We start from the raw sequence: 14,954 nt of genomic DNA on the forward strand, positions 1-14,954 counted from the left end.
CGCAGGGACTTAACTAGCATATCATCAATATAAACTTCCATAGATTTCCCTATTTGTTCTTCGAACATTCGGTTTACTAGGCATTGATAGGTTGTACCAACATTTTTTTAATCTGAATGGCGTTACATTATAGTAGTAGGTACTATACTTAGTAATGAACGAGGTCTTTTCCTGGTCTTTCGGGTTCATCTGTATTTGGTTGTACCCAAAATAGGCGTCTAGAAAACTGAGGATCTCATGGCTGGCCATGGCATCGATCATGCGATCAATATTAGGCAAAGGAAAAGAATCCGTGGGGCATGCTTTATTTAGGTCTTTATAATCTACACACATTCTAAGCTTGTTTCCCTTCTTAGGGACTACTACTACATTCGCTAACCATTCGGGATATTTTACTTTCCGGATAGACCCTATTTTGAGAAATTTGGTTACCTTGTCTTTAATGAAAGCGTATTTGACCTCGGATTGGGGTTTTCTTTTTTGCTTCACCGGATGGAACTTCAGGTCCAGGCTTAGTTTATGGGTGGTGATTTTCGGTGGGATCCCTGTCATATCGAGATGAGACTAAGCAAAGCAATCCATGTTAGTTTTAAGGAATTGAATAAGTTTTCCCTAAGCTTGGGGGCTAGCCCCGTGCCCAGGTATATCTTTCATTCGGGCTGATGTTCGGTTAGTATGATTTGTTCCAGCTCTTCGACCATTGACTTGGTGGCATCGGAATCATTGAGGACTATGAAGGATCGAGGAACCCTATAGTCATCATCCTCGTCATCCCCCTGCTTCTCTGATTGGGTCGAGGCCGGTGTTTGTGGTTGCTATTTGACGTCATGTTTTCCCTTCAAATTTGACCTCTTCATTGATGAGAGTGCCAATATCGATATCACTTCGTTGACGGCAAATATTTCCTTGGAAGTGGGTTTCTCCCCATAGACTATTTTGACTCCCTCTAGCGTCGGGGACTTTAGAACCTGGCGAAGGGTCGAGGGCACTGCCATCATATTATGGATCCACGGCCTCCCAAATAGGGCATTATACCTCATATCTCCCTTGATCACATGGAACTTCATCTCTTGGACGGTCCCAACCACGTCTACTAGCAAAGTTATCTCGCCTTTGGTGGTTTCACATGCCATATTGAAGCCATTTAGCACTCGGGCCGCGGGCACAACCTGATCCTATAGGCCGAACTATTCTACGACCCTCGATCAAATGATGTTGGCCGAGCTACCTGGATCAATTAAGAAATGTTTAACTTGAGTCTTATTCATAAGTACAGATATTACCAGTGCGTCATTATAGGGTTGTACAATCCCTTCTGCATCCTTGTCATTAAAAGACAAGTTTCCTTCTGGTACGTAATCCCGAGTTCGTTTCTCCCTTGTGATCGACACCTTGGTGCATTTTAATACTAGTCCTTGAGGAATATCGACCCCTCCAACATTCATAAAATCACGTGTTGTGGCTCTTCTCTCGTTCTGCCTGTTTGAATCTTTATTTTTGAAGTGATTCTTGGCCCGATCGCTTAAGAATTCCCGAAGGTTCCCCTCGTTGAACAACCGGGCAACTTCCTCTCTTAGCTGTTTGCAATCTTCTGTTCTATGGCCATGGGTGCCATGATACTTGCACATTTGGTTGGGATTTCTCTGGGCTGGACCAGTCTGTAGAGGTCGAGGCCATATAGTATCTTTGATATGTCCAATGGCTGATATGATGGTGGATGCATCAATATTGAAGTTATATTCTGATAGTCACGTGCTTCTTTGGGCCCGACATCCCTATCAAAACCATTCTTGCTCATGATCCCCCGAGAGTTCTGACCTCTATCATTTCTCCTTTCACCTCGAATAGGGTTACGCCCAGGCCCGTTGCCTCTTCGATCTCCATTGTATGGCCGGTAGCGATCCCTGTTCGACCGTGGCTCTCGGTCGATGTCCCTTTTGACTTTATTGACTGGTCTAATAGGATAAACAGACCTAGAAGGAGTCGCCAGCTGATTGTCTTCGACCCTAATCTTTGATTGGTATCGATTATGCATATTGGCCCAGGTAACAACTGGGTATTCGCAAGTTTTGCTTTAGTTGTTGTGAAGCCACCGAGCTTCATACGTTTAGTCCTTGGGTGAAGGCCTGAACGGCCCAATCATCAGCGACCGGTGGTAGATCGATACGTTCCATTTGGAACCGAGACACAAACTCTCTGAGCATCTCGTTATCTTTCTGCTTTACCTTGAAGAGGTCCGACTTCCTTGTCTCGACCTTTATATCTCCGGCGTGTGCTTTAACAAAGGAATCTGCAAGCATGGCAAATGAATCAATGGAGTTAGGTGGAAAGTTATGGTACCATATCATCGCTCCCTTCGACAAGGTCTCCCCAAATTTCTTCAACAATACAGACTCGATATCATCGTCCTCCAGATTATTCCCCTTAATCGTACATGTGGAAGTGACATGCTCGTTGGGGATGGTCGTTCCATTATACTTGGGAATTTCTGGCATGCGGAACTTCTTGGGAATTAGTTTAGGGGCCGCGCTCGGGGGAAAGGTTTTTGTACGAACTTCTTTGAATCCAAACCCTTCAAAATCGGTGGTGACCCCGGAATTTGATCAACCCTGGAATTATAGGTTTCCATCTTCTTGTCATTTGCTTCAATTTTCTTCTACCCCGATTCAACTGGCTTTGCTAGTTCCTCGAGCATATTCATGATTGTGGGATCGGTCCCTGATTCATTTCCGTTCGATCTCTTTGACACTGATTCGGCCCTACGAACAACTTCCTATAATGGCTCGGGCTCGATCCTGCTCGATGCATGGTTCTGGTTTTGGAGTAGTGCTATTGCAACTTGTTAAGCCTGCGATATTTTGAATATCACTCGAAGGCTGATCCCGCCTTCTTCACCGCCCTGTGCGTTCTGACCGGATGATCGTACGTCTCTGCGGACGCTACTCTCAGGATCGACGACCAAATTTGCATTAATGGTAACATGAGAGCTGACGTCGATTGGGTCTACGGACGGGACTCCATCGAGGTCAGCTGGAGGTACTTCATTCCCTAGGGTGGCTATGTTGTTGTTTCCGTCATGGAAACCAAGGCCATTGTCTATGTGTGTGGGTGTTGCTTGAGAGTTTGACATGCTGATCCTGGAATCAAAGATACTCACAAGAATAAGTATAAAATAGTGTGTGTCACGAAAGTTAGTACCAGACAATCACTATTATTCTTAGCCCCATGGTGGGCGCCAAACTGCTTACCCTAGAAAACGGATAACAGTTGAACTTATATGTGGTTTTAAGGACACGTGATTTTACTTGGTACAAATTGAGAAAATACGTAAATTGCTATTGAAATTGACCATAAATAGAAATAAAAGCAAACCAAAGAAAATGTATAACTTTGGCCCTCGAGCTAGGTTGCCCTCGAACCAAACGAATATTCCACCGGAAATATGAACAAAGTAACAGAGTATTGAGAGTTTAAGAGAAAGGTAGTATATTGCTTTGCATTGCGTAAATATGATGCCTTTTACAAATGATCATGTCCTCTTTATATAGTAGGGGAGTCCTACCTTAATACAATTCTAAATACAATAAGAAATCCCATGATTAGCTAATTAATTAGCCTCTTCTTGATACATGCCGAGATTTCCGCGGTGATCCTCATCTGATTGCGGATATTTTGGCTTTCGGTTATTTGGCTCGGTAAGCTTCCCTCGATCTTGCTTGATCTCTATCCTGCTTGGTCTCGGTCTTGGCCGATTTCGATCTCGATCGATCTCTGAGTCACAAGCTCTGCAATCTACTTTACATCACGGTCCGATATAACATGGGGTCGAACCTTGGTCTGCCACGTTGCAGTCTCCATTAGTCATACAAGAAAGGACAAACCCGATTTTAACCGTATACGCCAATATAATTATTGTGTTTTAAACTTTTAAACAGTAAACTTCTTTTTGAACCAATATCCTTGGTCCCACATTACAAAACGCAAGATATCCTTGGGTTGTGGCTTCTGAAATAGTAAAGGGTAAAATCGTCAAGCAGATAAAGCTTTTACTAAAAAGCTTTAACTTTAGCCAATGAAATTGCTCAATAGTACATGAAGGCCACGTTGCGTCCATATCAGAATTAAGTGTCAAATTAGCTGAACGAATAACAAAACTACCCTCAAGTTACTTTCTTATTTCAGCAATCATACACGACGACGAAGAGGAGCTTCGATTAATATAAGTAGAAATAATGGATAAACAACTCTATTAGTCAATATATTCTTGGCAAGAATTAAACAAATGGACAAACTTATACCTATTAAATTATTATTATGTGAGGAATTTTCTCTGCAATTCCTGCCAAAGCCTAAAAATTCTCAATATAGGACATGAAACTCAATATGAAACCTAAATAATAATATGCTAAGTTTAATTTTAAGAACCGTCAACATACAATATATCAAAGTAAAAAATATATATGAGCTTAATAAATGTTGAATTGTGAAAATGAAAGAAAAAGTAGATCGAAGGATTTAAATAACTCTCAATAAAAAAAGTGTCATTCATTGGATTAAGTATTTAAATAAGCAAAATGGATCATTCATCAGAATAATCATATTAAAGATTACATTACAAGTAAGGATCATGAATATATACGGAGTAAAATTTTAACGAAAAAATCACATAGTATTTGTGGATTGTCTATGAGAAAAGATATATTTAAAATACAGCACACTGAAATTTTTCTTATTCAAACTAAAATCAAGTCCAAAATTTTAAAAAAATAAAAATCAAACCCAACCAAACCAGACACATGTCAATTTCTTATTTCATTTGAGTTTTCGATTGAAGAAAAAAAAAAAGAAATAAGAAACATGAGGCTTGCCGCCTCAGTAAATTACTCTGTTCTCGTCACCCCCATGGGTAGGAAAAATGCACCTGATAGGATACTAAGAGGAAAACAGGAAATATAACGTTCGAAAATCCCAGAGCGCCTACGTACTGCATGTGTAAAATTAGCTCACCATTCTCCCTCATGGCGCGTGGGCTCACTCCCACTTGAATCTGAACACTGTTACTCTATCGGATTCAACTATTGGAACCGACAATTACCTTCACATTGGAGTTACTACAAGCTTATAATGTTTCATTTTGTGGCTCTTCATGTATGAGTATTCTCTATTTCTCCATTGGTTATACTCATGGTACCGTCACATTATACGTATATTCATTACATATATAACTGGAAAAATAATCAAAAACTCCAATCTTATCTTCACATTTGTTGCTTATAAATAGGGAGATAAGCCATAACATAAAGGGAGAAAGAGCACAATATGGTGGGAAAAATGAGAGATAGCTCAGCTTCACCAAATGGTTCCTTTACTACTGCCATGACACTAAATGAAGAGGGGCTAACCTATGTTCCCAAGCGTTACATTCTTCCCCCATCCTTACGCCCCGAGCGTACCCTGTGTGACACATGCTTGCCCGTTGTAGATCTCTCCTTTCTGCGACACCCTCTTCTTCGGCCTCAGATAATCCAGGAAGTACACCTGGCTTGCAAGGAACTAGGTTTCTTCCAGGTACCCTACTTGTCGTGTTACATCCATGTCACCTGCAATCACGCACTAGAATAAGATTGTCTTGCCTATTTATTTACTTCAGTATACATAAAGTTCCTCAAGATAGGATCCATTGAATATTATGCACACACCAAGTAAAATGATGTCAGATCATCCGCATATAGAAAAAGCATTTGGAAATCAAGAAGCAGAAATAACTTCATGTCACACACAGGGTAGGGTTCTAGGCTTCATCTCCTCTGTCTTCTCTCTTCCCTTTATTTTCAAATTTGTTAAAACAAATGTCCAAGAATTCAGCTACTTAGGTTGTCTAACAGGAAGAAAATACTTTCAACCTGAACGTAAAATAACAACATGCATGTGATAAATGACTTTGCAGGTAGTTAACCATGGAATCCCACTGTCAGTCATGAAAGATGCCATAGATGCTGCAAGCGAATTCTTCGATTTACCAACTGAAGAGAAAAAGCATCTCTTGTCTTCAAATGTTCATGAACCCATAAGATATGGTACTAGTCTAAATCATGTCAAAGACAAAGTACACTTTTGGAGAGACTTCCTCAAGCACTACGCTAATCCAATCTCAACTTGGATTGACTTGTGGCCATCAAATCCCACATGTTACAAGTAAGTCTCTCATTTTCCTTGCAATATGCTTTTGCTGTCTTATAGATGCATATTCTTACTGTTCAAGAACAATATAATTTTTTCAAGTGCCTAAAGCAGTTTATCATGCAGGGAGAAAATGGGAAATTACACAAAGGCAGCACAAAAGTTGCAAGAAGAACTCATGGAAGTGATATTTGAGAGCTTAGGACTAAACCCTAGTTACTTACATGAAGACATTGCAGAAGGCTCTCAGGTCATGGCCGTTAATTGCTATCCAGCATGTCCTGAGCCAGATCTTACACTAGGATTGCCACCACACACAGATTATGGTATGCTATCCATCATTCTTCAAAATTACCAGGGCTTACAAATCATGGACCGAGATGAAAAGTGGCATGCAGTTCCAGTCATTGAAGGAGCTCTCGTTGTTCAGCTGGGAGATCACATGGAAGTATTGAGCAATGGCAGATACAAAAGTGTTCTCCACCGAGCAGCAGTTAACTCAGAAAAAAAGCGCATTTCAATTGCCAGCCTTCATAGTCTAGCTTTAGGTAAAACAGTTAGACCTGCACCAGACCTTGTCAACGAACAACATATCTTGTCCTACAAAGAAGGAAGCTTCAGTGATTTCCTTGACTTCATTTCTCAAAAAAATATCATCGAAGGAAAGTACATAGACAAACTAAAAATAAACTCATGATGGTTATGGTCCCTGAGAGAGCATATGTGAAATCTCTTCTTCACACTCAAACTCCATGCTGCCAACCTGTGTGTTTGTACTTGTTTAAATGCACAATCAAATTATCAGTACCTATTTTTCTTATGAGTCAATCTAATATCAATGGTGAGGGGCTCTTCAATCTTCATGTAAGAGACCTCACTGTGACAAATAAATTATGGGACAAAGTTTACCAGTCTATTTATTTTTAAGTAGGATTCTCATAGAGGTCATGTATGATTTGAGAACCCATAATTTGTTAACAAAGTACAAATGCACCATCAGGATCTTCATTGCGCATATGCTTTACCTCGGTTGGCTAACACCACAAACTTCAGCAGATAGATGTTACAAACTGGAAACAAAAAAATTATATTTCAATTTGCAGAAATTTTGTATACATTCACCACATTTAAGACATTAAAGTTGTATTGGTATCCAGTTTGAGGCTAATGTAGAGCAACAACATTTCAGCAATCAAGCCACATTGATCTCTGGTACATGTGCTTGTTGAAAGCACAAACTCCCAAACAAGGTAGATCTTGAGAGTAAATTGACAAGGAGAATTAGTTAAGATCTTACACTAACTACACCTGCAAAGAATATTAGCGTGATTTACCATCGCAACCATATACAGCTACCATCACCTTTCAACAATAGTTGTTCTGCAAATGAAACCCACAAATTAGCCAGCATAATAGCAACTTTAGTAAAATTATCTCTTTCTTAATTTCTTTTTATTCCCTTGTAAGCTAAGAAGGAAGTGTGACTTCAAGATCAAGTTCCATAAGTCTGGCATGTCAATTGACGAGTCTTTAACCATATAAAACTGTTTATCAGCGTGATCTCACTAAATTTCATAGGTCCAAGCTGTATATCACAATCTACTTATCATTTCAAAACTCCTTTCAACTAATTGACATTATGACAAATACATCTACAGTTTCTTAAACCAAATCGCTTCTTTTTACGTATAAATAGTTCCTTACTGCACTTAACGGAATAAATGATATCACCTTTGCTAATCAAGTTGATTAGTCGCTATATTTTCACATCATAAAAGGAAAATATCAGAATCCATCGTTAATGCTACTCTATATGCCTGCAATTTCTTTATCTTAATTCTTTTGGTTTTACTTACGAATAATTCCTTAGAACACCAAATGGCATAAACGATTTAATCATCAAAAAAGAGAAGGGCAGCTTGGTGCAAAGGGCAGCTTGGTGCACAAGGCATCCCGCATTCACGCAGGGTCCGGAGAAGGGCCGCATCCCCAATAGACAGCCTAATCTAATGCAAGCATTAGTAGATCCACGGCTCGAACTAGTGACCTATATTATAGGTCACATGGAGACAACTTTACTGTTGCTCCAAGGCTCCCCTTCAAACAATTTAGTCATCATTAGTCCTAATTCAAGCTGATACTTCATGTACTAAATAAAGTGAAAGGTTATCTCCTTAGAAACTAAGTAAAAGTGCTAAATAGTACTTGACAACAATATTTTCTTCAATCTATCAGATAAAAGAACCATAAATCCAGGATAGTAAGGCCATACATCGAGATGAAAAGTTCATCTCTCTCTCTATATATATATATGTGTGTGTGTATATATATATATCTCCCTCTATCTCTCTGACAAATTGGTTTAGAAAATGGCATATTTTCTGTTTATCTATTCAGAAAGGTACAGAGAAAAATCTGATTTCCCTCCATTTTGGGACAATCAGATGCCCCCCTGGATAATTTTGTGAACATCATAGTATAATCTCAACTATCGTGTTACCGATTTTGCAAAGAGAATAACGGGATAACTCTAGAAAGCTAAACCATCACATATTCAGAAGCGTATTAATCATAAGTGAGTAAATTAAGTAGTCTTCTTCCTCGTTGATTTAATTTCTAATTTCTTAGGTATTGATCCCATAGTTCAGAACTTAGCTTATGATGCAAGTTAACATTGTTAAACCTAATTTTACAAGTGTATGCTCACCGATCATATTATTAACTTAGTAATTAAACCACTAGGAGCTTGAATTTGCAGTTGAATTGCTCCATTTCAATTATGAACAGTGATTTTTTGTTTGATTTCCATGTAATCTCATTCTATATGAATAGCAACAATTAAAATTCCAGATATACAGTAATCTAAGTATCATTAGTGTAGATTTAATTAGAGGAAAAAATAGAGAAAATTTCAACTGATTCTAAGGGGGAAAAGCGCGGGAAAAAACACTTACGAAGCAAAGTGAAAAATTGATTTAATAAATTAGCGAGTTACTTCTCTCTGTCGTTTTACATCTCTGATCTTCTCCATTGGCGCCTTCTTTCTACTATCTTTTTTTTCTGATTCTCAACCGAAGGGGCTTCGTAAAATGGGAGAACAGGTGGATTAATTCCATGCGACGCGGGTCTAAAGTAAAAGTTTTCACTTTGGTCGAGTAGTTTGACACGTGTCTCTATCTTGCGGCCCACAATTTTATACTAGCTTTTTTTTTTCAGGGCTTTTTTCAATTTTTAACTCGAGGTAGAAACTATTTATATTCGATAGCTGAAAAAGTATATAAAAATTGTAAAATTTTATATATATCATACAAATGTATGTATATACAAAAAAATTATATATTTTTCGACTATTATTTTGAGAGCGGTTGTATAATGTTATTTTTCCTTGTTCCATATTAGAAAAAACCCACTGCATCCCTTTCCTTCAAGTTTTTCTTTACCCTTTCCCATGAGCTTTTAATTTTACTCGGTTGGTGATCTGAACCCACAATCTTTTAAAATTAGAGGTAAAGGGTGCTTATCATACTTAGCAACCATCTCTTGTTAATACGTTTCAAGTTTCAACATTTAGAAAATATCTTTCACAAAAATTTGAGGATATTTTTGCTCTTATTAGTTATTATCCACAAACGTAAAATCATAGCTTCTGCATCCTTTTTATAGCAATATATGAACTCCATAGATTTGTGCACAAGCTCTTCTTCTAGAGTGTTGGAAACGGTCGACATTTTGGCACTTGATCCAAAATCTTCTTATGCTTTCATAATTCATAACCAAATGACTCCTGTGACAGAGTAGAAAACACCAAAAATTGTATTTATGATTCATTTCATTAGCTAATTAAAAAAGAATTAGCTCTAAAGATACAATTTATTGGTTCTTTACCAAGTACAGTATAAATCATATAGAATAAATGGATATTGCACTCTTGAGCTCTCAATTATTGATAACTTCTGATTTTGATTTTTATGATTGTTTGACCCAAAATTTAGATCTAGGTTTAAACAATACGATTTTTTAATGAAATAAGGTTAATTTTAGCCAATATTAATATCCAAAAGATTATTTAACTAGTACCATGACAAAATGTCATATAGAAGTAGGAACAGCAGTGAATATGTAACAATAAACAATATTTAATGGCTCAAATACAAAGTGAATAGCATTAAATAGCAATAATGGTATATAATGGAATTATTGTAAATAAATGCAAGAGAGATGCCCGAAAGGGATGAAATCGTGTGGTATTCCCTATGACGATGATAAATGATTGATGTGCCTTTGAATATTCGAATTTTTCTTGGATCGTGGGAGAAAAGTTATATCAGAATCTCAAGAAAAGGTGTCTTTTATATGTATATAATAAAACAAGAATCTTTAGAGAATGTCAAAGTATTGTTCTTTTACAAATGAGTGTCCAATGCCCTCTATAACTATGTCTCTTCCTATTTATAAGAGGACATGTGCCACAAAACTCTAATAGTACAGATTTTAGGAATATTCTCTTTAAAGTCAGATCCCCAAAACTAGTCGTTACTGCTCCATTAAGGAGGGTACTCGTCCTCAACCTCGACCTCTGTTGACTCCTCGACCTAGCCCTTATCTTTCGTCAGATCATTTCGACCTTAAATCTATCTTTCGTTGAAATCATACTGATGACATAGGCAGCCTTCGAAGGCTCCTTTAGTCTGATGTGGCCCAAATATAACTAGGATAATTTTTTTGCCTATACAATGATATTTCAATAAGCATACTTAATCTTTAATAAATCAAGAAGTGTATCTTGGTTTCCTTTACAAAGGAAGTACGTCATATTTTAGATTATTTATAAATCTCTATTATTATTCTCAAATACAGAATATAAGTGTACATTTTAAGTAATTGAAGGCTAATGCGCTTAACCAAATATCATGAGGACTAAAATAATAATTTATCAATTCATCAGGGGCTAAAAGTGCTAATATCCCAATAATAAAATTACAATTATAAGTTTATTAACCTTAAAAGAAAAAATTGAAATTATATGCATAGCTAAGTATAAAATAAGGGCTTTCAAAATTATCTTCCAATTATGGAGAAAAGTTTTATGGTTTGCCTTACGCAACTGATATTAGTTGTGTGAAACCTCTTTTTATCTTACAAATTTGTGAACCTATATTTTATAATTTTGGGTCCACAAAATTATGAGACAAAAAAAGAGGTCTCACACTATTTGTGTGAAATCTCTTTTTATCTTACAAATTTGTGAACCTATATTTTATAATTTTGGGTCCACAAAATTATGAGACGAAAAAAGAGGTCTCACACAACTAGTACAAGTTGTGTGAGGCACAAAGTAAATTGTTTTGGAGAAAGCAGTATTCTATGTTTTTAATTGAAAAAATCTTTTTCTACCCTCCCATTGGCTAACCAACCCCCTAGTCGAGGGGGTCGGTGACTTTCCCAAGATATTCACATTTTGTATTTTTGGTTTTATACGCTCTTTGATTTATTTACTTACTAAAAATTTTAAAGATGTAAAATAACTCATGAGTTCAATCTTATTTCCCGCATAAAAGAAAAAAAATTCTTGTTAAAGCAAGATCAGTATCTTCCTAAAGCAAGACAACCATCTAAAAAAAAGTATCATCTAGTATTAAGAATCTGTTTATTTCAAAATTATTAAATCAAGAAACCAAGAGAGGCATTACAAAATTTCATGTGATGGAAAAAGTTAAATATTGAATTCACTTTCTAAGAATTGCTTCGACCTAACAACAAACAACTCAAACACATAAATAGAAATTAGAAAGTCATGATTAAAGCTATGTATTTGGAAAAGAATTGCATTTATCAATGTAAAAGAATAAACATGCGCTTAATTATGGATTATCAAGAAAATCATAAATCACAAAGAAAGGAATATACATAAAAAAGAATAGCAAAAGTACTCAAAGAAACTTAATAGTAAAATTGATAGAAACTATACAAAGAAATTACATCCAAGAAAATATTGTATATCTTACGAGTTTATACATGATAATTGTATTAACCTAAATGACAGAATGGTTCCAAAATTATACTTGAAAACTCAAAAACTATAGTATAAGATTAGCTTTTCATGCCAAGTTTTAACATACAAAACTGCCTATGCATGCTCTGCTTAAGCTTTGGCTGCAGATTTTACACTAAAAAAAGTAAAAATTAGCGACGGATCATAAATTCTGTAGCTAGACAAAAAAATCCGTTGCTAATCCGATTTAACAATGAATTATTGATAAATTATCAAGAAATTCTATTAAGAACGAATAATTTAGCGACGAAGTTCGTAACTAATTCTAATTTTTTGTAGTGTCAGATCCAATGATATAATATTAATGTCTCCAAAAATGACCGGCTTATAAAAACATGAAATAAGAATGTACTAGTTTATATCTAATTCGAAGGCATTCACATATACTACAAGTCTACAACCTCAGAGGAAAAGGAAAGAGTCAAAGATAAGAAGGAAGAAAAGAATACTGTTGGGAAGTTGTAATGTAATGAATCCAAAAAAGTTACGAAAATCATGTTAATTCCATGCAAGCATACCATGCATAATATGGAGTACACAACTGTTGTAAAGCCACTGCATCTCTTGCATTCATTCTTGATTAGAGTTACCAAAGTAATCGATACGATGATGTTGCTAAATGTTGTGGACTATATATTTTCATTTTCATTTTCATTTTTCTCACCATTTTCTCCACCACCTTATTAGCAAATGCCTCTAAGCTGTCTTATATATCAAGATCAATTTATATTATACTCTGATGGAGCTCTTTGGTTTGTCCTTTGCCCACAGTATTTTTAAAAACGAACAACATGCCCCAGTAATCCAGCCCCAGCCACACCACCAAAGTATTTTCCCCAAAACAAAATCAGAAAAAAAAAAAGAATCAATATATATATATATATATATATATATATATATATATATATATATATATATATATATATATATAATTTTTATAATTATGGGTTTCGTGCTAGATTTTCTAAAACTCAGTGGTACCAACTATCATTTATATATATAGCTCTACTTAATTATTATGAATAATTACATGTAATTATCTCTAAATTACTAGATATTGTAACAATGATTTATCATGTTATTTGGTGTACGGAAGTTAATTAAATTTTTGAAAAAAAAATAAAGGAAGAACCTACCATTTTGATTTCTCTTATTTTTAGGTTCAAAGGTTTTGGCTCGAATCTAAATTAGCCAGCCTAATGAATCCTGAATACTAAATGATTAAACAAAACAAAGAAGGTTTGCAGGTTCTCTAATAAGAAAAGTTGAAAAAGAAATGTGTTCCGGCAAAAATGGAAAAAGAGATACTTAGTAGTTAGTAAGCTTTGATTTACGATTTTACGTTATATGCGTAAATCCTATGCTTACGAAAGATTTGAAAGTCATCGCCAATGCTGGCTACAGATCAATAGCTAGATACATCCATGGTTTTGGATGTCATAAATTTCAATATCCTTTAGTACGTAAGTCAGAAAGAATAGTGTATTGTTATTTGTTGCTTGCTTTCGATATACTTTTTCACAAACTGGAAAACCAGCAGATTTACAAAACAGCTGCAAGCAAAAGTGTAAGGTGGTGGTGCTGTTTATTGGATTATCTGGCGGTGAGAAATTTATTGACCAATATATAATAGCATAGCCTTGCGTTTCTAGATATCACAGGAGTTGTGTTTCTAGTTCTCTTGATCACGTGGAGACAAGAAGATAAATTGATACTAAGAAACTGGCGTGAGATAACTTTTGTCACATATTGGCAAGTGTGTTGTTGCTCTTGTCATATCGATATTGTTATGTCTAGTCTAGCACATATACATGAATGTTTCTTATCGAATAAAAAAGATCACCTTAAATGGGGGAAATTCACCTACTATGTGCACCAATATTACTTGTAGAGAGTACAGTCACGAATATAACAGTCTTGTTTGTTTTGATATTTTTTAGCTGTTACGTTGAAGTGATGTTATTGACACATTATATTATAACATAATACAATAATCGGTTTCGAAAAAAATTTAATTTTTATAGTGAATAAAATGTTATATAGACCATTGGCGGCGAAGCCACATAATCATAAGCGTGGAGAATTACGTTGGAGTTAAGATTTGAAACTTATGAATTAGGTTTCGCCGACCTGTTTGCAACATACTATAATTATAGTTACATTGAATGAATCTTGGAATACTTGGTGTTGGATGAATATGGATTAGAATTTATACGTGTCTGTCCCTAACTTTTACTATTTGGCAAAAAAAAAAATCAAAGAACTCTCAAAACACTTAAATATAATGGTATCCCTATTTTAAAATATTTAAACTTATTATAGAATTGAAATCCTACAACAAATAAACTTCATCGAATTAAGTAATTTTAAGACAATTTTGACGCCGAAGGATAGATTAACAAACTAAAAAATAGACTTTCGTTTGTTTAAAACTAATTTTAATTAAAAAAATTAATATATTTAGCTATAGATATACCTTATAGGGGTTTAAGTGTAGGATTTCTATAATATAAGGGGTATGAGTGTTTAATTTATTGCATCCGATATTAAATCATAATATAGTGTGCTTAACCTTATGTTCTCTAAATTAAATTGCCTCGTTGAGATTTTAGGAGATGTACTGATAGATAGTGCCACGTCAGCTTTGTCAAATGCCAGATACCCGAACAGCTTAGTCTTGCTCCAAACTCGGCCCGGTTAAGTAACCCATTAATCCTGAGTT

The 14,954-nt window shown here is 35.7% G+C and overlaps 1 protein-coding gene and 1 long non-coding RNA gene across 2 annotated transcripts; one reads left to right on the top strand and one right to left on the bottom strand.

The window, feature by feature from the left end:
* Positions 1-5,200: 5,200 nt before the first annotated feature.
* LOC107769211 (uncharacterized) lies at positions 5,201-12,917 on the bottom strand. The gene is made up of 3 exons (XR_001644350.2): positions 12,751-12,917; positions 6,405-9,964; positions 5,201-5,600 (listed from the first exon to the last, which is right to left on the bottom strand). It is a non-coding gene; the product is annotated as an uncharacterized LOC107769211 (long non-coding RNA).
* Positions 5,320-6,877, top strand: LOC107769209 (flavanone 3-dioxygenase 3-like). The gene is made up of 3 exons (XM_016588409.2): positions 5,320-5,568; positions 5,948-6,195; positions 6,307-6,877. The coding sequence occupies exons 1-3, from the start codon at positions 5,320-5,322 to the stop codon at positions 6,875-6,877; spliced, it is 1,068 nt and encodes a 355-aa protein (XP_016443895.1).
* Positions 12,918-14,954: the final 2,037 nt, after the last annotated feature.

This window comes from Nicotiana tabacum, chromosome 7 (genome assembly GCF_000715075.1).
Source record: "Nicotiana tabacum cultivar K326 chromosome 7, ASM71507v2, whole genome shotgun sequence".
Classification (NCBI taxonomy): Eukaryota; Viridiplantae; Streptophyta; class Magnoliopsida; order Solanales; family Solanaceae; genus Nicotiana; species Nicotiana tabacum.